General features: G+C 39.9%; 3 protein-coding genes across 7 annotated transcripts in view; 1 reads left to right on the top strand and 2 right to left on the bottom strand.

Moving 5' to 3' along the window:
* Positions 1-5,521, top strand: part of LOC148427798 (synaptotagmin-2-like) — a 79,291-nt gene extending 73,770 nt beyond the window's left edge. For all 5 annotated transcript variants that reach the window (XM_088408362.1, XM_088408364.1, XM_088408361.1 and 2 more), the window contains one exon: positions 756-5,521. In XM_088408362.1, coding sequence (XP_088264488.1) covers positions 756-971 — 216 coding nt within the window. In that variant the 3' untranslated portion in view covers positions 972-5,521. The remainder of the gene's footprint in view (positions 1-755) is intronic.
* On the bottom strand, positions 5,495-24,082 carry LOC148427797 (protein phosphatase 1 regulatory subunit 12B-like). The gene is made up of 12 exons (XM_088408366.1): positions 24,019-24,082; positions 22,834-22,930; positions 22,606-22,746; positions 22,406-22,493; positions 22,207-22,331; positions 13,408-13,424; positions 12,998-13,124; positions 12,809-12,913; positions 11,960-12,010; positions 11,797-11,847; positions 8,880-9,108; positions 5,495-7,382 (listed from the first exon to the last, which is right to left on the bottom strand). Exons 1-11 carry the CDS (start codon positions 24,036-24,038, stop codon positions 8,974-8,976), a joined length of 957 nt encoding a protein of 318 aa, XP_088264492.1. The 5' UTR covers positions 24,039-24,082; the 3' UTR covers positions 5,495-7,382; positions 8,880-8,973.
* A 1,244-nt stretch (positions 24,083-25,326) lies between these two features.
* LOC148427796 (uncharacterized) overlaps positions 25,327-25,994 on the bottom strand; it is a 4,808-nt gene continuing 4,140 nt past the window's right edge. Inside the window, exon 5 of the mRNA XM_088409043.1 lies at positions 25,327-25,994. This exon is cut by the window's right edge and continues 896 nt beyond it. The gene's annotated coding sequence lies outside the window, so the exon portion shown is untranslated.

Below are 25,994 nucleotides of genomic sequence, written 5' to 3'. Positions count from 1 at the left end.
ATGTTCTTGACCCGAAAGTGACATAATTCCGTTTACCCTTTTATGGAGGACTAGGTAGGGAGGTATATGTATTTTGGTACATTGCTTATGAAAGTCTACCCATCCCATTTTAAATGCCACTTTTCATTTTCAAAAAAAAAAAAAAAAAAAAGCTTAATATTTGTTGGTAGGATGGTTGCTACAATTTCAGTTGGTTTGCTGGATGGGTAATTAATAGCAGGTAGGCATGTATCAAAGTGAGTAGTAGACCAGCAGAAGGAGGGAGATAAGAGATGTGTAAGTTATTAATTGATCAAGTCTGTATATAGATAAATAGCAGTTTAGTATCTTTTTGTTAGTTGGTTCCAGGAGTTGGTAAATATATTGGTATCCCTTACAACTAGGGACTGGTAGGATGTTGGTAAGTTAGTAGATATGTCGGTTAGGTTTAAGGTACGTTTGGGTTTGTTTGTATGTTAGTGGAACAAAAGTAGTTGATCAGCGTCTATCCTGAGTAGTTTAATGGACAAGCAGTATGATCTAGGTAAGTAGATAGATGAAAGTTAGACGGGCAGGTTCTTAGTTGTTCAGATGGGCAGGTAGATTACTCTTAGTGGTTATAGGTGCACCAGTGTTTAGATTTAGGTATGGTAGTATGGTAGGGAGGTACGCACGAGATAGGTGAGTAGATAGATAATTATTTGTAAAAAAATTCTCGTTTCGGTTTGGTCTTTAAGTTTGTTGTGACATACCCTCCTTTGTTTTTCTTATACCAGAAAATCCAAGCTGTGATCACAGTGCTGGATTACGACAAGATTGGTAAAAATGATGCCATTGGGAAAATCTGGGTTGGAAGCAAGGCCACCGGGGCCGGGCTTAAACACTGGTCTGACATGTTGGCCAACCCCCGGCGTCCTATTGCCCAGTGGCATCCACTGCAGCCAGAGGAGGAGGTAGATGGCGCCCTTGCCGCTCTGGCTGCCAAGAAGTAAAGCCCCAACCCACTCCCACAGTGCCCCCGAACGACCCACATGTTTCCGATCAGGTCCACAGGTCCCACATGTCAATGTATATTCCATTTCCAGATATACATCCCTTCCTTTCCTACCTGCAATCTTTCAAAAGATTCATGGATATAATTCATCGTGATGCCAAATATAGCTTAAAAAAACCCATCGTGTGATATAAAAACATGTCATTGAAAAAAAGACAACAATTTAGAGGATGGACAGATTCTCAATTGCTTTCCTTTAGATCTATTTTTCTAATGGGGTTGTGGTTCTGTTACTGAAAGTCCAGCGTCGACTAGGAAGAACGGTTAGAGCACTTAATGGCAATCTGGCAAGCGGGGGATGAATCACCCATTCATCATCTATATCGTATCTTTCCCTTTAGTGACACAGTCTGCTTAGGATCGTGCTTAATAATGAAAATGCTTTATACTGCCATATGATAGAGGAATAACACAAGCAGGTCCATTCCTTGGGTGTATCGTGCGCCACACTCCACACCTGCCACTTATCTTACTCGACCATTTTGTTAGGTTAACGTACATTCCTAGAGTTGGGTAGCAACTAGTGGTAGGCACATATCCAGTTACCCACAGACACACTGCCTTTTCGATTAGTTGACCTTTCACCCATCGTCTCAGGAACGCTGAGAGGGGTCGCCATGCCTTTTTTTTTCTACACGGGTAGTAATGATCAAAACACGGTGAGAGAGAAACAGCTTTCCCCATTCGGATTGGTAGAGAGATGTTTAGTTTCATAGATGAGGAGAAGTGTGTGTTTTTTGTGTCCTTAACTGCGCAAAATATCAATTCAAGAGACTATCAGTGGCAACAACGACCGCGATTTGACTGCCACCGCCAATGAAATGCCATTTACAGTACAGAGTGTCGGTTGTCACTGCCTACGGCCCGCAGCCTCCCGTCCCAACGCCGCCATATCCCACTCGTTCAGTGTTACTGCCATTAGTCATGGACTCCACACAAGGGTTTCACCGCTGTACCTACAGTCCTACAGTCATAAAGGAGACAAGCCTTCCAAGTATCAAAATAAGCAATTTCCAACTACCAGGGACGCCTTCCGCTTAGTGTTGTTGCTCTCTTCATTTCTGCCTTTTTTTTTTAAATTTATTTATTGTTTTTAATTTTTGCCCTTCTTTCTTTTAAAACACCTTAATTCTTCAAGCACTTTAAATTAAAACATTTCCTCCAAACATTGTTCAAAACCAGAGCTTTAATTGTTTATTTAAGAAGAATTGTTCATGGGAAAATTTGTGAAGTTGATTGTGTGTATTTTACGCCTCAGATTTGTGTGTCTTGATGTAACTTGTTTTGGCTTGCAAAGATAATGTATGAAACACAGCACTGATTCACGCGTTTCATACACGGTGTACCGAACAGCAGAATTTAATTGCACTAACTGGGAATTTTTCGGTTTGTTAGCACCCTGTTTTTCTGTCTGATCTAATTACTGATTGTTTTCTGGGAGATGAAACATTTTTGCTTACATTCTTTCCTGGTTCTCTGTTTGGTTCGCTGTATTTTAAATCATGAAGTATTGAATTGAAGAGACTTCATCCCATGATTACAATACAGGACTCTCGTAGATCTGGTATCCGTCGTAATAAGAAAAACTACCAGTTGGCTGTGCTTTGTCAATGTGAATCAAATGCAGTTTGCAATCGCTAACCACTTTTATTTATAACCACCAATGATTACGGATTGTTCATCCTTTTTGTGTTGACAACACTAAAGAAAAGGCGACATGGAAGCAATCAAGCAACCTGTTGGTGTAGTTTTGCCTATATCCATTGTTCACCCACGTTGATACTGCATGTTTATACAAAATACTGTACATAAAAGCATGTTTTAGAGATGGAGCAAAAATATCTCGTATACTTAAATGGGTGTCATTTGTCCTTTTATTAACACAATGAAAGGGGTTAAAAAAAAAGATACACTGTATATTTTCTAAATGAAACAAATGTGTATTTATTTTCCATGAGGGTCATTGGAGAGAATGTCATCCAGATGTTAGAGTGATACTACTGCTGATCACTAGGAACCTTTCCACGCCTGAAATTCTTAAGCAAGTGTGTCGTCCAGTACCGTGCGTGAGTTCATGTAGGATGAAAATATAGCCGCATGCTTGCTATCTAACTCGTTGTGGTCCGTGTATTATCTTTCTTTTTTTTTTTTTTTTTTTAACAAACTGACCATAGATTTTGTTTCAGGGTTTATCTGAAAGCTACTTTGCCTTGATTTTGATCTTGTATTGTTTTTCAAAATTTTACCTGTGGAACAAGGGTATCCAAGTCCTCAAGCCTGTAAGTGTCCAAAACATCCTTAGAAACTACTATGACTAAGAGCAAAATCATGAGCTGTATTATAGTGTTTGTGCCAATGGTGATCCAGAATAAAGTCATGCCTGGGTTATTTCTTCCATAGGAGCCAAAATAATGAACAAATCATTTCCACCTAAACGCTAATAACTTGGAGTTCCCCTTTTCCTTTCTTTTATTTTTTTGTATTTAAATGAACTTCACGGCTCTGTGTCTTTAACTGTGTTTATTAAAACAATATATGTAGAGAAGTTAAGTGATAAAACTAAAGCCATAAAACTCAAGCACTAACTCTTTAGAGCTCAGCTGAGTAGATAGATTTATTCTATTTAAAAAAAAAAAAAGAGAGGTTGTTTTTCTTGGCCAGACTTTGTCCTGACATTCTGTTCAGATGTCTTTTTTTCATTGAGAGGGTGAGAACTGACGCAAATGTGAGCATCCATTACACATTCTTCGGGCAGATGTATGTGTTATTTTTAATATATTCAGTTACAGTAGCTTTTCACTATACAGTAGTAGGCTGACCATATTGTTTTGGATCAGTATCATGTCTCATTAAGTTCTTTGTAACGCTTCCAAATTGATGTACAGAGAGCAATTTGCACTTGGGACAAGAGTAATATGAGAACTAAACCTGGTTTGTCTCTTTGTTAGCTTAGCAGAGTTTTGATTAGCACTACTAGCAAAATTGTTGAAAAAATACTTTTACAAAACCAAGAACAAACCTGATATACAATGCTGTTAACTAAACAGCTCATGGTTTATTGATGTTTCTAGCTGGAAGCAGTTAATCGTAATAATAATTGAAATTCATATGAAATGTGCTTTCTTACTCACTAGCTCCAAAGGTTGAAGCTTAGCTTAGCATAGCTCCGATGGCCATGGCTCATGCTTAGAAATACATGCACCAAATCTAGAGCTGTAACCCCATTGTCTGCAGCATAGTTTTGCTAATATTGCACTAGCACTAGATTTCCTCCAACCAGCTTTAGCTGATTGCTGCTATTTAGCAGCATTAGTGCAAGTCAGTGCAAACAGTGCAAACCTTTTAATGTTTGCAAAATTGTGAACACAAGCAAAGGAATTTTGCTTAACTTGAAGTATATTGCATATTGCTAATGATCTGAGTAAAAGTGTTCTGTGTGTTTTGGAAAGACTCCCTGTCCCTTGTTAAAACCGCCTGCATTCGTTGCCAGACCCAGACTCGTTCATGCAGCAAAGTGTGAGATGAAGCAAAAGTGACTGGAGAAACAAGCACATTGATGAGATTTCTAACACTTTGCTAATGTCTCAATTGATGAGACTCTTTTGGGGTGCAGAAAGGATTGTGTGTTTGGAACTAAAGAAATAATCTTCCTTGCGACCACGGCGCAACAATTGCACCAAGCTTCATTCCTAAACGTGCGTCTTTATTCAAATGTTGCTCGCCACCTTTGGTTCCAACGCACTACGTGGACAACTATTTGACATGTTTTAATTCTAGGATTTAAAAAGGGAAACCATCCACCAAATTTAAACTCACACGTTCAACTCTCATTACGTCATCTTTTTTTGAGTCACGTTGGTCTTGAGTAAATTGTGCAATGACTTGGTTTCCTTCTGTGATGTATTCTTCAGAATGTATGCGTGCATTTGTCCACCTAAATGTTGCCTTTATATTTGTGTCCTTGTCCTGTTCCTGTGTAATACATCAGTCATTCTTCTGAACAAGTTGAGCGCATGGAGTTCTTCCCAAATTCTGCGTTTACTGTGCGTGAAGAATGCTGGCCTCCATGTTTACTACATGGACACAGTGTATACTGCCAAATTCCCTTACCTGACCCCTTTGGAATGGTTGCGCCTCTCTCATTCAAGATGTTGTTGTTTTTTTCCTTCTCTTCTTCATCCTCTTTGAAAGCATTGGATTGGAGGACGGTCAGGTTGTGTCCTCTAGCTGTGTTCCTTCGTGTCTCGTGTCGTGGTGCGCGTGTTCATGTCAGTACTTGTGCCTACTGTGGATCGCATGCTTTAGCCCTTGACTGGACACAACTGTTGCTCACAAACTCCTCTTGACCCTGATGTGGACAAATATCGGGGATCCTTATAACATTATCAAGGGAGCCAAATAACTTACTATAAATTTATCATATGTGTTACCGGTTCTGTAAAAAAGAAAACATAAAACAAATAGGAAATAAAGAACTTTTAATTACAATGAAGCATTGTGTCCAATATGTGTTGCACTTGTGTCAAGATAGATACAGTACACACATACTAATCTTAAACCACTTTTAAAATGAGAGCACACATCACACGAAAAGAGTCAGTCAGAATAATCTTAAGAAACAGTCGATAATTAGGCCTTTGCTGTCAGTGAAGAGATAAGGGGGGCATGCTTTTATATTTCCCCCGGTTTTTGGTATGCGTGTAGCCCACTTTTAACTATTTGCTAAGATTTCAGTTATACAACGGTTGGTTTTGTTCGATTCTGGTTTTAAAGAGCTGCTTGACTAGGCCAAAATCTTGCATACTTTTTATTTGATAAAAGTCCCCTAAATTGAAATAGTGCATTCTTTCTAAAATCTTGACAAATTATGGTGTGCAATGTATGGGTAAAGGTGTGTATAAACGTTAGCATTAGCTCATGTTTTTCACATCAATCTCTTCTGTGCATCATGTTTTTATATCTTTAAAGGATGAGAATCCAAAGAAACTGTTCAATAACCATTCCAAAAATGTTGGGACTTTCTAGGTTTCTACTAAGTCTGTTGATATCATTGCTCATGATATGATGATGGATTAAAAAAATCCAACATTTAGCTTGTTTTTTTTTTTTTTTTTTTTTTGTAGCACAGTTGTCCTTATTATGCATTCCAAAACCAACAATCTGCAGTTTATCTCTGCTCTGAGTATTTAATTTTGTTAAAGATGGAAGAAATGGGCAACTAAGCAGTCTTGTTCATAGTAAAACTATGAGTATGTGCATTCAAAATGTGTAACAACAAGTCCAAGGACTGCAAGTTGTCTTTCTACGTGTCCCTTTGCAGTGGGCTATGCAGTAAATATCAACACGTCAGCTGTCAGATATAAATATCCTCGTTGTTTTGTTGATTTGTGTTTTACTGACAGAATAACAGGTGTATGCCTGTGAAATGAAAGTCAAGCAATCCAAGAAAATACATAAATAAATAAATATATAAAACATCTTTCATGCCTGTGGAAAGTAATTTGGCCAAGCAAATTGTGCAACTGTCAAATGCTGAAAATAGAATCCAGGAAACATGACGAACGTTCATACCCCTTAGCTGTAGCTAAATCGATATGACAGTATTTGAATTGATGTGTTAGCACTCTTTCTGTGCAATGGAATGCCTTTTCTAAATGCATCAGTCTGGACGGGAAATAGTGAAAACTATGCTAACTGCTTTTGCGTCTTGCATTTATTACATTTAAGTGGCAACTTCACTCTAAAGCTGTAGTAACAAACACTGTCAATGATCATAAAGATCCAGAGTTGACCTTCAGAAGAATTTTTTAGTCACCTATCTTGCGGTCAATTCAATAAGTACGTTTTTAAGCATTTAAGTGCTTGTTTGTCCGACAATGGAGTGTGCAGAAGGGCAATCCTTCATTGCTATATCCTCGAGGTATTGGTACCTGGTACTTGGATATTGTTTTCAATGTACTATGGCCATTCTCTACTAGCACTAACGACTCAAAATGTTCATATACAAGCCAACATATACTGTACATCCTTTTCTGTTATGATGTTAGGTGTTGAGGTATCCATGTAGTGATTATTTTTAAATATCAATCAAGCTGCATGCGTGGTCCTTGAGAATGATACGGGCTGGTCATTAATACAGAGTAAATCCAGGAACCTTAGCACTTCTCTTTGGCCAACCAGAGGTTCTTGATTGCGGGAATCAAGAACTCTCACAAACGGGGTGAACATCTGCAAAGAAGGTGCTTCAGGTTGTGACATCCTTTTATTTAGACAATTTGCTGATGACCCGAATGAGAGCGCCGTTCTCATCCTTCAGCCTCTGGTTGTCCATCTTGAGCTCTGTCAAGACCTGGAGAAAGGGATGGAAGCAAATACAATCACAAGATCACAGTTGCGCAGAGAGGGAAAAATCACACTGATTGTGGAATACAAAGAGGTTGATGGCGTAGTCACGCAGCTGAATGACACCAATACATCCTCATACAACACACCCAATTACCAGTGACGGTTAAAGCCGAACAACATGGACATGCGTCATGGTACACCATCATGCAGTGAGGAGGAACTTGTAAGAAGGTCAAAGAGAGAGACAAGAAGACATCTTAAAAATCTAGGTCGTGTCCCTCACAAGGGGCAATGACTAAAAATAAACAGCCTCTTTGTCAAAGCATTTCCTCTCTGCTGGAGACACACAATAACCTTCTGTACTGCGGGACCCGTCGCTGAAACTCGTTAAATGAGCAAAGAGACATGTAAATAAACCTTGCAGATTCACATGTGTACCATCCAAACCAGTGAAGCCTCACTGCTTGCACTTGGTGTTGTCTCGACTGTGAATATTTGTAGGACCTAGCAGTGGCATGCAGTGAGTCTTGGAATACGGGAGGAAGTAATGGACAGAAACTGCATCTTGTGAAAAATCTAAGGGAGATCTAGAATCTGGAACGCTTACATGTACCGCTATTTAATTTGCACAAACAATTTGATGGGCACACAATTGATGTCAAAACAGTTTTTATAGGGTTGACTATCATTCAGCCATAAAGACAGGATTTTGATTGTTCGCAATCTGTGTGCAATCTCTAGTTACCTATTTTGTCTGTTAGGTTGTTGACTGAAAATGACATCACAGTTGTTCAGGGTTCAGCTAACATCCAATTACTGCTCACCTGTTTTATGGTTTTGGTTGACGGGCGTTTGCAAGCTGATGCCATTCTCACTCAACAGCAAATTGCCAGAGATGGAAAATCCAGGTCCAGGAAGTAAAAATCCTACCACAATTCGACCTTCTCAACCTGTAGTTGAAGGCGCTTGTTTACCTGCCGGATGAGCAGAAGCACCTGTATCTGAAGGTAACTATGGCAGGGTTTCTATTTTACTTTGTGGACCTGTATTTCCCATCTCTGCAAATGGCAACTGCCCCCTTGAGATATCCAGATTTTCAGATTCCACATACACAATATTAGTCACAATACTGTTTGAAGTTGTTATTATTTTTGACTTGTCTTCCCTTTTAAACAACAGATGCTCAGTTTTACACGAGTTGTTTGTTATAAAGATTGATGATGATAACATGCTAGACTGATGCAAAATCTCCAGATGAACAACATCGTATTGATTCAGTCACGCAACGCTGGACCCGCTTTATGATTGATCAGATCAATTACCGTCGACATCTTGTGATGCCTCATGCCTCAATGTAACAAAATACTACCTGTGTTCATTATTTAATATAAGGATATTTGTCAAAGTCGGGGGGTTAAAAAAAGGAAAGGAGTGCAGTGAGAGATGCATGGTAAGGAGGGACAGTGCGGGTTTAGCCAGCGGTGAGAGGTGCACAACCTGCCTGAGAGGAACGCGGCAGAGAATGAGGGGCCTGTGGAGGCACCAAAAGGAAGGTTATGTTGCTGAGGAAGAGCATGAGAGGAGAACGGGTGAGTTCAGAGGTCTTCTGTCTCCGGTATGGAGGCCATCTCAGATAGGCGGGCCAGGGCACGCAGCAAAGCTCTGTTCTCGGCCAGGAGGCGCTCGTTGACGCTCCGCAAGGCCTGGGCCTGGGCGAGGGCAGGGAAAGCCTGCACAGAGGATGAAAAAGATACGGAGAAGGGAGGACAGAGAAAGCGTGCAGGGGAGAAGATGGGTGTGCAAAAAAATTCCACAAAGACCAGCGCTGAAGGACGGGAAATCAAGAGTTCAGAAGAAATCGGAAGGAAAAACTGACAGAAGCACAGCGACGCATAAAGGGAGCTCAAGAAAGTGGTTGCTTGCATGCTAAAGGGAACATTAAATGTTAATTTGAAATAATCAAACAAGTAATCATAGCCTGATCCTATCAATTTTAACATTGAAATATGCTCTGAATGTTTGGAAGAATGTTCAACACTATCTTGCTTTGTTTAGTTGAGATGAACCGCAACGTTGCTGCAGAGATTTGAGGCAATTTCAACATACTTCACGCAGCTAACACATATAAAGATACACACAGCAAACACACAGAAAATGCGCTCGCAGTCACAAACCCGGTCGAGGATGAGGAATAAGGAGGACATCTGGCTGCTTTTTACAATGCTGAATTACAATTATAGAAGTTATTTGAAGCAAAGCCCCTGTCTCCTATTAAATAGGTCATGCATATAATGTTGACGTTCTGAAGAAATGCTCTTGGTAGAGTGTGTGTGTGTGTGTGTGTGTGTGTGGGGGGGGGGGGGGGTGGATAGGTAGTGTGACGGAAGAATCGTGACGCTCTGTGTCATAACATGAAGGTTTTGCAAATGTGATTTAGTGCATTCAATGGCGTCCCAACATATCAGAACACAAGTTTTCATGATTTTGTCTTTATCCATACACCACCAGGATGGATTACACAAACCCAGAATGGAAACGCGGTTAAAGTGTTGGCACTCAGTTTGAAATCAAGCTGTCTCAGAATTTGAGATGATCATTTTGATTCCATCAATCTAATTGAACAATGATGGAAGTGCGGACAACGACAGATGGGTGCCCCGGCTGCTGACAAATGGTGGACCGGCAAAGTTTACTGCCGCTATCACCATGTTTAATTCATTCACTGCCGTTGATGGCAATAGACAACAATCAATTTCTTCGGACTGATGGAACCAAGGTCAACTTTTATCTGAATCATGGCCAGAGAAATTGATGGAGAGAAAAAAGTAACAGGAACGGGTATGACTGACAAGTAAAAATTTCAATAGTCATTAATCGGTTATTCCCAATGATCACAACTTGACTTTTTTTTTGTCTCAAAAGACATTTCACCTCTCATTCGAGCAGGCTTCATCAAGTGATGTGCATAGGCTCTCCCCTGAGATACACGCAACTATGGCTTTAAATACAACTCAAGATGTTTTGAAGACAAATATATTAAATAGTCTTTAGTGGCCCTGGTTCAAGGTCAACAGTGCATGCTTTTCTCTTACTGAAAATAAAAATCAAGGGAGTGGGAGCCAAAAGCAAGTAACAACTGAAATTGGTGGAGGGGAAATTATTGAAGGACCTTACACAATTTTTTGTCCATGGACTCAGATCCATCATCATCGTCATCATCAATCAAATTTTAAAAATGACACTCATATTAACCCGTTGTCCCAAAACACATATTGAGACCCTCAACATGGAGTTAGTCTTGCTATAAAATGGCTATAATTGTCATACAGTAAGAGGTTGCAGTCAACACTTTAATCATACTGAATTATTTTACAGTAGATCCGTTGGGGTTGCGCATAAAAGAAAGATCATCAAAACAAGTTAATTGTCTGAATACTTACCTAAGTGTAATTTTTGAAATTTGATCAGAACTCTTGCTTTTTTTGCTCCCTGTGTAAAAGGCTGCCTGTGAGGCCTGAGACTGTGAAAGAGTGGTGAGGTTTGTGACCACATTATCGAGCTGAATGTGTCACGTGTCAACGCGTGTAAACATGCCCAAGTCTTTGACAGGAGACAATTACATTCAGTGACAGACAGGTTTCGCTCCAGTGCCATGGCGACAACTCACCATCCCCACCCCCTCCCCTCAGGGCTGGTACCCACAGCGGAACCGTGCTGGGGGGTCCTGCTGAGGGAACCACGACAACATGGATGTCAAATATCTGACGCTACCTTGCTCGTCGTCTTCATCTGTCAATCTTAGTTTTGTTGTGAAAATCGCCTTCAACGACCGGGCTTGCTCAATACAATACTGTAAAGTAGGGGTGTGGAAGTCAATAAGAAAATTCTCCATGTTTGAAACCTCTACCAACTGTGTTGATGAGTTGTGTTAAATTTGACCTGTTCATTGTATGAAAATGCATCAGTGTTAATCTTGTATCTAACTGCAGAAACTGCTTTCCACTGTGCCGTGTCTGTTTGCAAAGCGGAACGTTCTGTGCAGAGCAGGAATGTCTGACGCAAGCAGGTCTTTTGCTATTGGACCTTGTTTGATATTCAACTGGAACAAAGTCACAGCATTCAATTCTATCCACTGGTAGTGACCCAGCAGAACAGTGTGGCTGGTGAGCTTCTCCCTCCTTGACTCCAAACCCACCTGGCCATCTCAAAATTTGCCATTGTCCTGAATGGATGAATATTTGTCTATACATGGTCTGCAATAGACTCCAGCCAGATGGGATCAACGCCAGGTCTTGCGCGACAGGAAATTTAAAAGTTGCAAAGTGTACAACTTTAAAGGTTTCATTGTATCATTTGATCAGACAACACAACTCGGGGTGAAAATAACAAAACAAAACTCCTAATTTACATAGACTGACCTTCACCTCCTCTTCCATGCCTGACACTCTTTTTTCAAGGGCCTGTTTTTCCTGCAAATACAAAGGTGATGGCGTAGGTCGCATCAGAAGAGCAGAAAGAAATAACAATCCTCCCTCTGGGTTAAACGAAATGCATGAGTGTGCTAGTGCTACAAAGACTTACCTTTTTCTCAGATTCAAGCTGGGTCGATTTCTCTGCTATCTTGTCTTGCCTCTGCAAATCAAAGTGTTACTGCATGAAAAAAATCCTCCCAAATTAACCTTTTCTATTTTTTTCACAATGTTCAATGTGCAAGGCCGTGGTTATGGGGCATGTAAAACGGTATTACACATAATGACAAATGATTTGAATTTTTGTTCGAAATCTGCATTAACTGTCCATGACTCATTTCTGCCAAACTCTAGACATTTTCTCTTTTACAGCAATCGGCATTATCAGGAAATACCAATCAAATCAACGCTAACAACATTTAATGTAAAGAGTGAACGTATTGTAATGCCTGGCAATAGAACATTTGTTAAACGAAAATGTTTTTATTCATTCCCAAGCATGCAAAGCCACTAGGCGGCTGTAGTTTCACCAAATTCGGTCCAATCAGAAAGAACTTCCGTCTCTTAAGGTCACTGGCGTTGGCTTCTTTGGCGGAAAATAGAGTAAGTGACGATGTACCCTTCAGGTTTATGAGGCCTGGTCACACGCAAACACAGAGCTGGATGGCATATCTCCATTTTGGTCTGAGTTTTTGAGACCTTTGGTTTTACCCACCCATCCATCCATTTTCTAGAGCCGCTTATCTTAATTAAAAAAAAAAAAAAATCAGCACGTATAGCAGGTAGAGCAAACCGTAGACCTTTATCGCCCATTTGTAAGAACCCTGGCTACGTGCAGAGCACGCCATATTAAAGAGATAGTATAGTCTTTCATCCGTAGTATTTTCTACATGTGGCCAATGGAAAAGCAAGTTTGGAGACCCATGGTTTCAGATGACAAGACTTGGATGAAGTCACATACTTGAGCCACTTTTTCCAGCTGGGAACGAATGTTGACAAGTTCGTCTTTGCTGTCCTTCAACCTGGACTTGAGACGCTCATTCTCCTGCAGCGCCTCTGTATACATCTAGCAAAGATCAAACATCATAAAACATAGTATGAAAAAAGAAAAACGGCAACTTTGACAGCATGGAATAATTCTCGTTTTTACCTTTTTATAATCTTTACTTGTGGTGTCTTGCTCCGGCTTACTCACAGAAACTAGCCGGTTCTCCCTGCGAGAGTAGGAGCTGGTCCTGCTCAGTCTGTCGGGTGGATTATCCCCACTGGAGTCATACCTGCATGCAGTACGTAGCTGATCTCATTCACACAAAACCTCAGCTCATGACTCCTGCTTTATTGTGCGAGCAACTTTCTCGTGGATGCCACATTACCAAATTGTGCTAAATGATTTCAATCTGCCATTCGGAATAAGAGTTGTAGTTATTGGTGTGTGTAGAAGGTTCAGAAACACCACCACAGTTTATTCTTGGGCTATTTTTCAGTATTTTAGTGCGAGCACTATTAAGAAATAACCTTCATAGTTGTGTAACTGTAGGGTGGGAACAAATAACCATTTACCTTGAGAGTCTGTCATGCTGAAAAACAAAGAAGAAACCATTCAATTAGGGTCATTAAGAACACTGGAAACAATTAAGCATTGTTAGAGAAAGACGCATATAGTCTGTGTTCGAGAAAGAGTAAGTAATTTCCATTCTGAGAATAACCTGCGGGTGAATAATAACAGCATGCTTGAGGGAATTCAACAATGATAGAGTTCACAGAGGTCAAAACATGCATGTATCAAGTCATCTCTCACTACTTCCGATTGCATAAAGATAGCATCAGCGCATCAAAAGTAATGAGAATCTGGAACAAGAAATTGAAGGCATTTACAGGAGCAGCTTTCACCGGCGCTCAATACAAGCGCCCTCTGATCTCATGTTGTGTGAACTTGTTTGCATTTCACAAAGGAATTTAGGGGTTGTTATGCCTGTTGTTATGAGTCGAATGTTTCCAGTGATGTTTTGCCTCATGAAAGGTCAAAAATGGGTCAAGAATATTGATGTTATGTCCACTGGCCAAAAATTCAAAACAAATTTTAAAAAATCCTTGTAAACCATAGGTGTGGATGTTTACAACCTTTTAATGCCTGGATCGAGGCCACGCTGATCCATATTTATTTGCAATATCTATTCACAGTAAAATTCCCAGTAAAAGCCAACAAACACATGTAGGAGGTGTTTATAGAATATTCTTTGCTGTAAATCTAGAGCCAACATTTCTTCATGTGTTTGACTATCGAGTGTGTTATGTTGTGTCAAAGGAGCAATTGGTTAGAATGTGTTTACACAAATGAGCCAGCGCCGCGTATCCTTATGTGGTCATGTGTTGGAAGAGACCTGACCAAACACAGGCCTTCAGCCCTCTATGGAGAGCCCACACACGTTAAAACCTTTAATGTCAGGCGAAAGAAAGCTGTCGAGGTGATTTCTAGCATATCCCTTGCATGCATCAAGAATATTTTTCAACTGTATCTGCTCTCAAAGTTCCCTTGACACTCATCACTTTCAGTCAGAATTCTTTTTACACAATAGAGCTATGAGTACAAGCGTATGGAAACAATGAACTGCAAACGTGTAGGAAGCATTTTTGACCGGCAATATGCTTGCGAATGTGTTCAAACTTATTCGCAAGTGCGTCTGAGCTTTCACGTGCACGTTTAAAAATATTGTTTTTTGTCCTTGACCAAAATGAAACAATTAAGTTTAAAAATCAAGTGAACTCTTATTTATTTATTTTTTGTTATCATGTTTGCTGTGAATGGGTATTTTTATAATGCAATGTCTGTGTAGAAGTTAATAAATAGCCTGTGGCGTCATGGATAAAATGCATCATGGAAATCATGCATGGCAGGCATAATACCATAGAAATTATGAATAAACAATCTTCAAATGCTAACATCCAATGTAAAGGAGGGCAAATGTTAAAAAATTCATGGTATTTCTTTTAGCATTTAGCCTAAAAGTACATTTAGATGTAATTGCAACTACGTTTGAATGCATTTGCAAATACATTGACACATTTTGCAAGTATATACAAAGGAATTTGCTGTCGTAAATGTTTACTCCACATTCCGCTCACTCTACTTCAAAATATCCAAATGACTTTCTAAGTGCCCAATTAGCACTTGGGATAGCACTTGACAAAGCAAAGAACAATCTAAAAAGAATACTGTATAATGCAAACTCAAGTTGGTTGGATTAAAATCGATCTAAAATATCGTTCATGATTATATGTTCAGTTTACAAAAGACGCAGTTTGAATCAATGCTTAGTTCATCCAATAGCAACAGGTAGCACAACCATGAGAAGCATTTTTATATATACTCGTGAGAATCAGTCTGGGTTCCTCCCACACTCCAAAAACATGCTTCTTAGGTTGGCTGGAGACTCTAAATTGTCATGTTGTAGATGTGAGTTGCTGAGTCCAACTCACTCACGTCCCTACTTAGGATAAAAAAGATAGAAACCGGGTGGCTAGAATTTCAATATGATGAAGAGCAAACATTAATAGAGGATGTTTTACGTGCATTTTTTTTCTGTGTCCTCTGCTAACTCTCGGTCTCAGCTGGAGTTTCCAGTCGGACAATGTTTGTCTTTGTTGAACACAAGCACTCAGAGAGCCCACCCTTTAGATATAAACCCAACCTTCTGGTGCAAATTGCCAAAATTGGGATAATTACAGTATAATGACTTCATTCTCGGCATAGAAACATTGCACTAATCAGTGCATTTCATTGTCTCTCAGAGGCATCATTGAAAATGAACGGGCACGTTTCCCACCACTTTAGGGACTAGTCTACAATAACACAGCCTCAATGACTTTGCGGGGGCAAAAAAAAAAAGTAAAAAAACTGTGGCATTTGTTGCCTCTGTCTCTTTAACAGTCCCACAGATGCATAGAGATAAACACAGTAGCCTGCAGAGAATAGTCCACTTAGAGCGGGGGAACATAACAGGAAATTGTAAATGGAAAGTTCTCTTTTCCATAACCTGAATTCAGCAAAAATGATTGTTAAACTAATTTGGTGCTTCATGAGGGGATCATTTAGCATATTACAATAGAGCAGCGTGAAAACAAAAAACAAAAACGAAAACGTAAATGACCGTGACGGCGCAGTAATGGAAAAAAAAACAAAACAACAATGCTCGTAGCACTCCAACTATTAATTCACAAGACACAAATCCATTGCAGAGAGCTTTGGCTTTAAGGTGTTACGAAGATTTAGCTTGAATCATTCCTTGAAATCCCCATTTGAGTGCATTAATCCATTGTTAACGCTTAGAGGATAAACAATGCTTTGTTTGGCTTTAACAAAGAGATGGACCGCGTGGGTTTGATTGGATCTGAAGTGAATTTGCTAACCCTTACCCCAACCCTAACCCTCATTCAGGTTGAAGAAAACGGTAGTGAGCACGGTTGAGAAAAGCTTGATGTATTTTCTCAGGAAGGAAGGTTCTTACTCGGAAGCTTTTGTCTGTAGGGGATGGAGACGATGGCGGTGAGTCGGTGACTGACCTCCTGGTACGGGTCAGGTCTTTGGTCCGGGGAAAGTAGGATGACATCTCTCTCCTACAGCTTCCCTCGCCTCCACATAACAGATGCAAAGATTTCCTCAAGCACCAGAGCCCATGCTGGCGCTCCGGGGAATCCTTCGGGAAAACAGGTGGGAGCGCTGTGGCCCACTTTGGAGAGACTTTCTGTCCTTGTCTTCCTTCAAGCTACAGCTAGTCAGTGAATAGTTAGATAAAATTGAAAACTTTCAGAAAGGCCTTGGCACAGTAGCTCATTTTTTTTTCAGCTTGTAAACAGATGACAGTGATGTGTGAAAAAGCCCCCCAAAAAGCAGCCAAAAGTTCTTCCTGTGCTGCCTCTTCCTGGGATCCCTCAAAGTTATACTCTCTTCATCTGCGTCTCTCTCTCTCTCTCACTCCTTCTCTTTCTCCCTCCTCTTTCTTTCCCGGCTCACCCGCCCTCCCAGCCCTCCTCTCCACTTTGCTTCTCCCCCAAACTTTCTGTGGCATCTTGCCAGAGGCTCTCAACAGGGACGCGCCACTCACGCCTAAAATTGCCCATTTAAGCGCGGGGCTGCACAGAGGAGGCGGAGCACCCACAAAGTGTCTGGAGCTTTCATCCAGGAGCCTCAAGAAGGTCACTTAGGGAGATGTCGGCAGGTGCCGGATTACGAGCCACTCCGGTTGACAGAAAGGAAGTACTCGGTCATCCTTTAAATTTGTTGCTTCTGATGCAATGGTCCCCAACCTTTTTTGTGTCGTGGAGCGGTTGAGACACGCAAATCTCTTTTGCGGAGTGGCATCCACGGCGGAGGTGTCCTACTAAACACATTTATTACATATGGCCCCTCATATGCAATAAACATGCTTTGAAATGTAAATGTAATAGTTAAAATCCTACTTACGACAATTGACAACATACCTGCACGATGGCTTCGTTTTCTTTTCTCACCCTTGAGAGACTGTTTCACAAGCGATTGGAAGCAACTCTTGTCAATAGCTTCATCTTCGAAATGTAACGCCAAGTCATCTTGGCTGGCCATCAGCGACGTGTTTCCATGGGTTTTGATCGATTTTGATTATACATAGAAATGCTTACTGTAGTTGCAGTTCTTTTGCAAAGGACTTTTCATAACAAACTAATGTGTTTGGTTATCTTACTAATCTCCATGAATCACTAACTATTGATATAGTAATGGATATAAACATTGACAATACTTGGACATCATGCATGCAGGTGTACACTCTATATTGTGGGTGATTATAGTGGGAAGAATACACAGTACCGCACAAGGCCATAAACAATATCACATCGTCACTAATTGAATCTAATTACCATATTTTCCACACCATAAAGCGCACCGGATTATAAGGTGTACCCTCAATGAACGGCCTATTTTAAAAATGTTTTCACACATAAGGCGCACTGCACTATAAGGCGCATAGAATAGAAGCTACAGTAGAGGCTGGGCTTGCATCATGCGTCCACTGGATGGAGCTGCGCTAAAGGGAAAACAAATCACATAAGTCAGTCAAACTTTATTAATAGACAATCAGAAATTAAGAATGAAGATGATTTGTGGAAAGCACTATCTGAAGAATGGGGAAGCAATACCTTTTGATTACATTAAAAGACTGAAGAATACAATTATGATTCCATTAAATATTAAACTAGATGTTTTTTATCAAATTGCAACCAAAAAACCTTAAAAAATATTGTTTTGTTGATTTAAAAACAGTTTCTGGATTTATTTGATAAAATCACACATTCTTTTTACAAACACTCAGATTTTTTTGCATTGTCCCATATCATTTGAATTTCAAAATTGGAGCATTATAGCATATCAAAATATAAAACTGCGTGTTATGAAAAAAAATTAAAAACATACGTTTATAATTGAAATGCAGAGTTAAACATGAATAATTTACACGGCAATTACGATTTTTTTTTTTTTTTTTGTCACCCAAAAATGAAAACTCGCATTTTATGTGGTATACAAGGCGCACTTACACCTTCTGAGAAAATTTAAGTTTTTTAGGTGCGCCTTATAGTGTGGAAAATGCAGTCATCGCAGGGGGAAATTTTAATTCATTTCCACAATTGACAGTTGAAGTCAACTCATTCATTGCCATCTACAGTATTTGTATGTATACAATATCTTTAAATTTGGATTTTAGAAACAAATGTTTTCGCTCAGCCAAAATGCCATTAGGCCAAAACCCCAAAAGTCCAAGTATTCAGTTTGACACACACAGACACACACCCTCAGTTTTCAACCGCTTGGACCATTGCTGTCTTCCATATATAGTGAGGTTAGCATGCCGGCGTCCTTTTTCACTGTTCAGGGCAAACAGATTGGATGGAATGATAAGACATGACATTTGCAAACGATGAAGGAAGGAAAGAACGCGAGCACCAAGAAAGACTGTTTAGATCCCCAAATTCATCTAGTTAATATTATTGCATGTGAATATAAGTTTACAATTTTCCAAATGTTAATAATAGCGGTGGTATTTGCTGTTTTTACAGTGTCTGCATACAGTTTAAATGTTCCTTCTCACGTATTTCAAGATATGGAGCCACAGACATTTTAGTAGCAGTGTGATGGAGTCATTCGCATGTTGTCCAGGATCTCCTAAGACCCTTTCCAGACAGACACACAAGCTGTTCAAACATTCTTGATGACTTGACTGAACAGCTCCAAAGTGACAAGATCACAGAGCTGAATCCATCTGCACCTGTTCTCCACTTTGTTACTGACAAGTATGTGGAAATTCTTCCGGGATCAAAGCGGAGTCAACCAGCGGTGGGCACTCGTGAAAGGCAGCCGGCCACTCTACTGATGAAACCTGGCAGTGATTATCACAGCCAGATATAGTCCTCTTAGTAATGCTGAGAGACTCTCATGTTACCGCCGCCTGATTTCTGTTTCTGATGCCACCGCGGAGAGCAGCTGATCCTCTGACCCGAGGTCAGCTTCTCAGGAAAAATTGCTTTCCCTCCACGCTGCAAAGGGCATTCATAATACGTTCTTCGGCGCGGTCCGGCTAGATTCATCCCTCGCTGCAGCGATTGGGAGGAATCAGCTCTGCCGTTCTGAGCCAAAGTTCACCCACGTAGCACAGTATCAGCTAAGAAGGTAAAAGCAGGGAGGCAATCCCTCCGACTACACGGAGAGCGCCTGCGTTTTGCCCAATATGGTATGGAATGCTGAGACACTTCAGCCATGTGATGTGAAGAAGCAAAGCCACTTAGAGGGAGGGGAGTTGGGTCCTCTGTGAGATGTTAGGCGGCGCAACCAGTTGAAAGCACACGTGCTGTACGGTTGCAGCGCATCTTCAAATGTTGCGTCAGAGATGAGAGCTCGCTCGCTTTGAAGCGCAGCTGCCTTTCGGCAGTAAGAGGAACCACGGATGACAATTTGAAACGACGGCCATAATGAATACTGAGTCGCCTCGATATGTGATAACATACTTGCCGGAATTATATTGTTTGTGACTGACAAGTGGATATCGGTTTTAGATCATCCATTATAACTTAAGTGCGCCATAAAACAACTTTCTTCCCGGGGGCCTTCAAACTATCACATTGGAGTAGATGAATCATGGATATAAACTTTTCAACTGGGCTTGGTGGGTAACAGCCCCGCAACGCTCTCTCGTGGCAGTAGTGGGAACAGCAATAAAAGACAACAAAACACTTTGTGTGAAAGCTGAAGGTTTTCACAGATGTTATTGGTACTTTTTACATTCATCTCTCACAAGTGTTTTTCAGATGCATAAATCAATTGATTTACATCATTCAGATTTTATCATATTACCGTGAATCACACCACTGGGGCTAGTATTTTTTTTCATTCTAAATAGTCACCCTTTTCAAAATAGTCCACATTTATCATATAAATATACCCCTTGATTCCCAATGAGGCAGAGTTTCCCTCCCAAATGTTACTATTCATTCCAATGGCACATTAAACTTTACACTATCGTTCCCGAGCGTCATCTCGTGTTGAGCCTGACAGGGGGCTCCTCCCACCTGCAGTCCCTTCTGAAGGTTTCTCATTTTCCCCAGATGGGGTTTTGAGGGTTATTTTTTCTACCTCTTCTGGGCACTTTGTTCAGGGGATGCCGTTGTGTATTTGTGATGTTCTGTTTAATTTTTTTTTCCACCTGTGAAGCCCTTTGAGACTGTGGTGATTCGGGACTATAAATAATAAACTCGACTTGTTTGAAATTTAAATCATTCAGCTTATTCAAATCACTTTGGGAAAGATTTTCAACTTGCCAAAATTCTTGTTGACCAAAAAGTCTTTCAACATTACAACACCGACAAAAAACCCATAGCTACTATCAAGTTATCCCAATGACTTTTTCACAAAAATAAATTCACAGTGCCCCCATTTAAAATACAACATTTTAAATACACTGCATTTCAATGTCACATTAAACAAAAGCAATGCATGAACAATTTCTAAATATGTAGCTCCATCTATTCACTTAGGAAAATATTTGTGTCCCACAAAAAACACATTCATTTACAATACACATTCTAAAGAATAATCACTCATTTCACACGTATTTTTCAATATCGTTCCACCATTAAAAATGTCATTCTAATTGTCACATTTCAAAATGATTTGATTCTGTATGGCCGTGTGCACAAATAATATCCAGGAATCACAATCGTCACGTTATTAATATTATTCCTAACCCTGGTTACGATCTATTCTGAACAGGGTTAACATATGGGGACTGAGACTGCCACAATGTTTAATGTGAGTGTATGATTCTCTGCTAAAAACGTTGTTAATTTTAAGGACTTTATAACACATTAACCAGGGGTGTCTCCATATTTGGGGGGCACTGTATGACGCGATACACTGCTCATTGGCCTGGGTGATGTTCTGTATTCTATTGATACTAGACTTCAAGTCTGATTGGTTTGATTTTGATTGGGACAATATTTGGCATTTTATGCAAAATATGCAAATGGCTATAATAAAAAATTTGGCAAGTGATCAACGATGTCATTGACTAGGTCCACAAATCATATGCATGTTACTATGTGTCTAAATCATGCCTTTTATTTGCGGTAGTGTCACAATTCATTTTACAGTATAGAGTTATATGTTGCATCAGTTCTTCATTTGCCAAATTTACCTGGCTCTGTCAAATCATTTAATTATATAGCGGTTCATGGGTTGTTCAGTGGAAGAGTGGCAAGCTCATCTATCTATTCTATTTGTTTTACTTGTCTGGCCAGTTCTTGAGTTCATTCTGCCTATCTGCCTTCATTCATGCCTATCAGTTTTGGTCATATAAATATTTTTGTTGATACTCTATAAACAGTGTATGCAGTAAATAACCAACCTAGTTATTTAAATAGACATATTGCCCCACCTTGTGATTGGGGTGGTGATCAGCCATGGGTTATGTTTAAACTCGCAGCATGGCGATCGTGAGAGCCCCCTCAAAAATTCCTGATTGTGCAAACTCTAATTGATACTATGCAGGATGTCACTGGAATTAGAATTACTGTTCATCTTTTGCAAGAGCAAGAAACAGGCCAGTTTTGAAGTGAGCAGTTTTTGTCAGTGCAGAATGTCTTCAAAGTTATGGAAGATCTTTATTTTTGACAGCTCAAAGTTTGACACATTCAGGTCCTTTGCCAAAGCTCCTTTTGCAGTTATAGCCCTTTTTCAAAGCAGGACTGTAGTTACTTGGGATTACAGATGAAAAGAAATGATTGACACAAAAGGGTGTGTCGATATCGATGCATGCTTTTGTCGAGTAATCGTCTTACCTCTGCAACGGTGCCGTCGAATTCAACACATCCATCCAATTCATGTTGTCTGCTCCCGTGTTTTGTGAATGTAAATTCTTCTTCGAGAGGGTTCTGATTCTCATCTCTCCACCTTCTTCCACTGACTGCACGTAGGAAGTTTTCCCGTGTAATTATACATGAACCTTTTCCAATGATCAAATCAAATGCAAAACGTGACCTCTGACGGAGTTTATGACTGCAGTGGTTGACGTCGGCCGACTGCAGGCTTCAGAAGACTCAGCCCCGCTTTGTAACCTGTTCCCCTGCTAAACAGCCACAAAACATTCATTTTGAATGACAACTCCATATGACAAATCTTAAATTCATGAATTGATCTCTTGAATATGACACCATAAAATCTCGTCGATTTACACCAACCTCATCTGTGGTACTCCATCTTGCGCTGATTTTGGTTTCTTTTGTGGAGGATAGAGCATCCTCCACTTTCCCATCTAATACAGACTCCTCTGAGCCTCTGTTGATCTTCTGAGCTGCTTTCAGGTCTGTCAGAGTTACACCCTATGTAGCATTCATTTAGCTTTAGGAATCAATGAATCAAACGCGCACCAATGACTTTTTTGAATTTGTACTGCATTCTCAAGTTACCTGCGTTGACCTTCGGGTTTGTCTGGCGTGACGTGATTTTGCTCTCCTTTGAGACTCTGCTTCTTCATCCCTGACCGGTGTCAGATATATTCTAGAACTACAGTAGAATAGCCAGACAGATTGTTTTTACATGCCAGTTTCTATTTTGCAAGAGTATAACTCGGCATACTAACTTGACATTTTGACACTACAGTACCACTTTATTGTCGTAAATGATCCTGAACTAGCTTTCTACATGGCAGAATATTAATATCAAACCTTGTCATTAAATTAGTCTTGACCGACAGGATAGGTAGATATAAGCATTCACATTGTGTGCTAAAAGTTACATCGGTTTTGAACCCATAAAGTCACAGATTCAAATCACCAGTCAACAGTTGGAATCTCGAGAGGTCAAGACAGAATCAGTCCATGTGTGGTGCTCCGGTTCCTCTTCCTATTACAGACCCCAAAAGCAGGAAATGTGAGGGACTGTGTACTTTATTCCAAGCCAGAATGGAAGAACCTGAAGCTCCTATTTCATGGACAATTTACTACATATTGCTGCTTTGATTAAATAAATCCAGGTCATTTACTGTGAGAGCTTGAAGGAATGTTGACGCTTCGATGTCATTATTTGTTGCGCCACAGAAAAAAAAATAGCTTAGTAATCAGCATCATGGAAGAGGCTTAGGTTTTCCCCACTGTTCCTGTCTGAAGTGGCTTTGAATCCTGAGACTCGACAAGCTGGTCAGCAGCGCACTCTGCTGAATCAACAATGCAAAGCTGAAGTTGATACGGGCTGACATGACTGTGCATATTCATAGGAAGGATCGAGCCCATCATGTTCTAAATAAAGCAACCAGCTTCAGCTTCTTTACATATTCAGATGAGGTAAAGAGTAGTTATCAAACTGTGTCGCCGGAATCGAAAGAAAAGCTGTCATTATACTCTAAAAGCTTCACTTGTGCGATAAGATAAATTGCAGCCTCGGTTCATAGGAGCTGCGAGAATCAAAGGTCTCTTCATTAAGTAAGGGCTCAACATTGAATAAGAATAAATTTAAAATAAACGGTTTGTCAGGCCTTTAAACACATGCACAAGCATACAAGAGGAACAGGAACATTGTTAAAGAGAAACAAGAAACTATAACTGTATACATTATAAGAAAATAAGGAATTAAGGCGAAAACCCTATAAAACATACCTGGGCACCCAAGCATGCATGCTCCAAATATAAGGTCAGAAAGTGAAGCACTGCAGCAGTGATGAGAGGGAGAGGCTGAGAGAAAGAGCGAGAGAGAGAGAGAGAGAGAGAGAGAGAGAGAGAGAGAGAGAGAGAGAGAGAGAGGATGACTGCATCAGAAGGAAAAAGGGCATGGGGAGTGGTAACAGATAGAGTTAATCAATTGTGACTTTCTGTTTGCCAAAGTCTCATAAAAACTTTATTGGGAGAGATTGCATATTTCAACAAGTAATCAAAGTTTTATTTGACTGAATACATTTGTATTATTCACGCAATACAATCCTCATTTTTGCATGTAGGGTGTGACATATGTAGAATTTACAATATTGTTGGCATATGGTCTAGGTTTATTACTATTGCTGCTTTGTGCTGGCTTTCTATTGCTGGTACTGTTTACCTCACTATTGCGTTTTTCTGCTGAAGGTGATACATGTGGTTCCCACTATGGGGTATTTTTATTTTTCAGTTGTATAATATTCATTATATCTGGGTACTTGCCCATCATTGAAACCTAAGGTTACAGTAGTTAAATAAATATAGATTGTGTAAAATATGGCAAAATATGACTTTTTCTTTCGTTCTTATTTTTTGTGTGTGTCCATATTCTATGGTGACATGATGCTGATTGTGTTGCTTTGTTATTGCTTGAAATGAAATGCTATTATTATTATTATTATTACAATACTAATTTCATAGTAGTAGTTGCGTGCCACTAAACGGGTTTGCCTTGATTTTTACCACACACCTTAGTTTGCAAAACAGTGAAACTTCAAGGAAAATATATTGCACAATGGTGAATAACTGTCACATGAATAGCAAATTTGAAAGAAAAAAAAGCCGTTATTAATGCTCTACTCCAGGGCGTGTCTGTGGTTGTGGAGGATATGCCCTCAACTGTCAGTAATAAGACCAGTGAAGGAAACTGGAAAAATCAAGAACTATTGACAACTGTCTGAAATAAATAGTTGTGTCCAATGACCCGCAATCACCCATTCAACACTTCACAAAAAACATTGAATACTTACTTACAAATGGTGTCAAAATAAATGCGCAGATGACATGAAAACAATATTTCATTCATAAATATGAAAATAATGCACAGACTTGAAACATGAACATAATGCATATATTTGTGGATTTGGAAAACAAACGAAAATCGTGAATGATTGTGCGAATAGTTTCGAGACAAATCTGTTCTCATAAAAAAGTGAGCTAGAGTAGAACACGATAAAAGAAAAGAGTATGAGAAAAAGAGCCACATTACAAAACTGAACAAATACGTTTATTTCAACTTGAACTTGAGATTCATCTTAGTTCCGTTGAATCCATGCTAACAGATCATCCACAGAAGTGCTCACAAAGAATACTGTTCAGTTATACAGTAAACCGCTGCATGAAACATGAACACACAATATTGGTTCAGAATGGTTACCAAAAACCACAGGTTTTTCTGCATCGCATAGTTTCTGTTATTAAGAGTTCGCGTTTCTGTCAACTGTTGAGTCTCAAGGTGTAGTCATGTAACGCGAAGGGTCAATCGGGGCACTCGGGGCAGTACGGGTACGGTGGTTCTTGGGATGGTGCCTTTGGTTCAAAGAGACAAGAGGTTGGGTTCATTTCCACTGTGCTAGTGTTTGTTTTTGTGGTCGTCTCACAACCCAGAGGTTGCACGTTCTTGAGCAAGACCCTAATCCCTGAATTTCTCCTCAAGCTTCCTGTGTGTCATCAGTAGATAAATTAGTAGCCAGTGGAAATGCTTTGAGTACCTAAGGTAGAAAAGCGCTATATAAGTGAAAGGCCATTTACATACACTCACTGGGCTTCAGTTGTTGAACTTTGCTTTTTTTATGGCTACTACTTGGCTTATGCCAAAGCAGACTAGTTGAACCACGCGCCAACCAATTGTGCGTCCAGTGTTTTTCTGACCACAACCAGAT

The sequence above is a fragment of the Hippichthys cyanospilos genome, chromosome 2 (genome assembly GCF_059441005.1).
Source record: "Hippichthys cyanospilos isolate Australia breed blue-spotted pipefish chromosome 2, RoL_Hcya_1.0, whole genome shotgun sequence".
In the NCBI taxonomy this organism is placed as follows: domain Eukaryota; kingdom Metazoa; phylum Chordata; class Actinopteri; order Syngnathiformes; family Syngnathidae; genus Hippichthys; species Hippichthys cyanospilos.
Note: the sequence above shows the minus strand (reverse complement) of the source record. Positions and strands in the feature narration are given on the sequence as shown.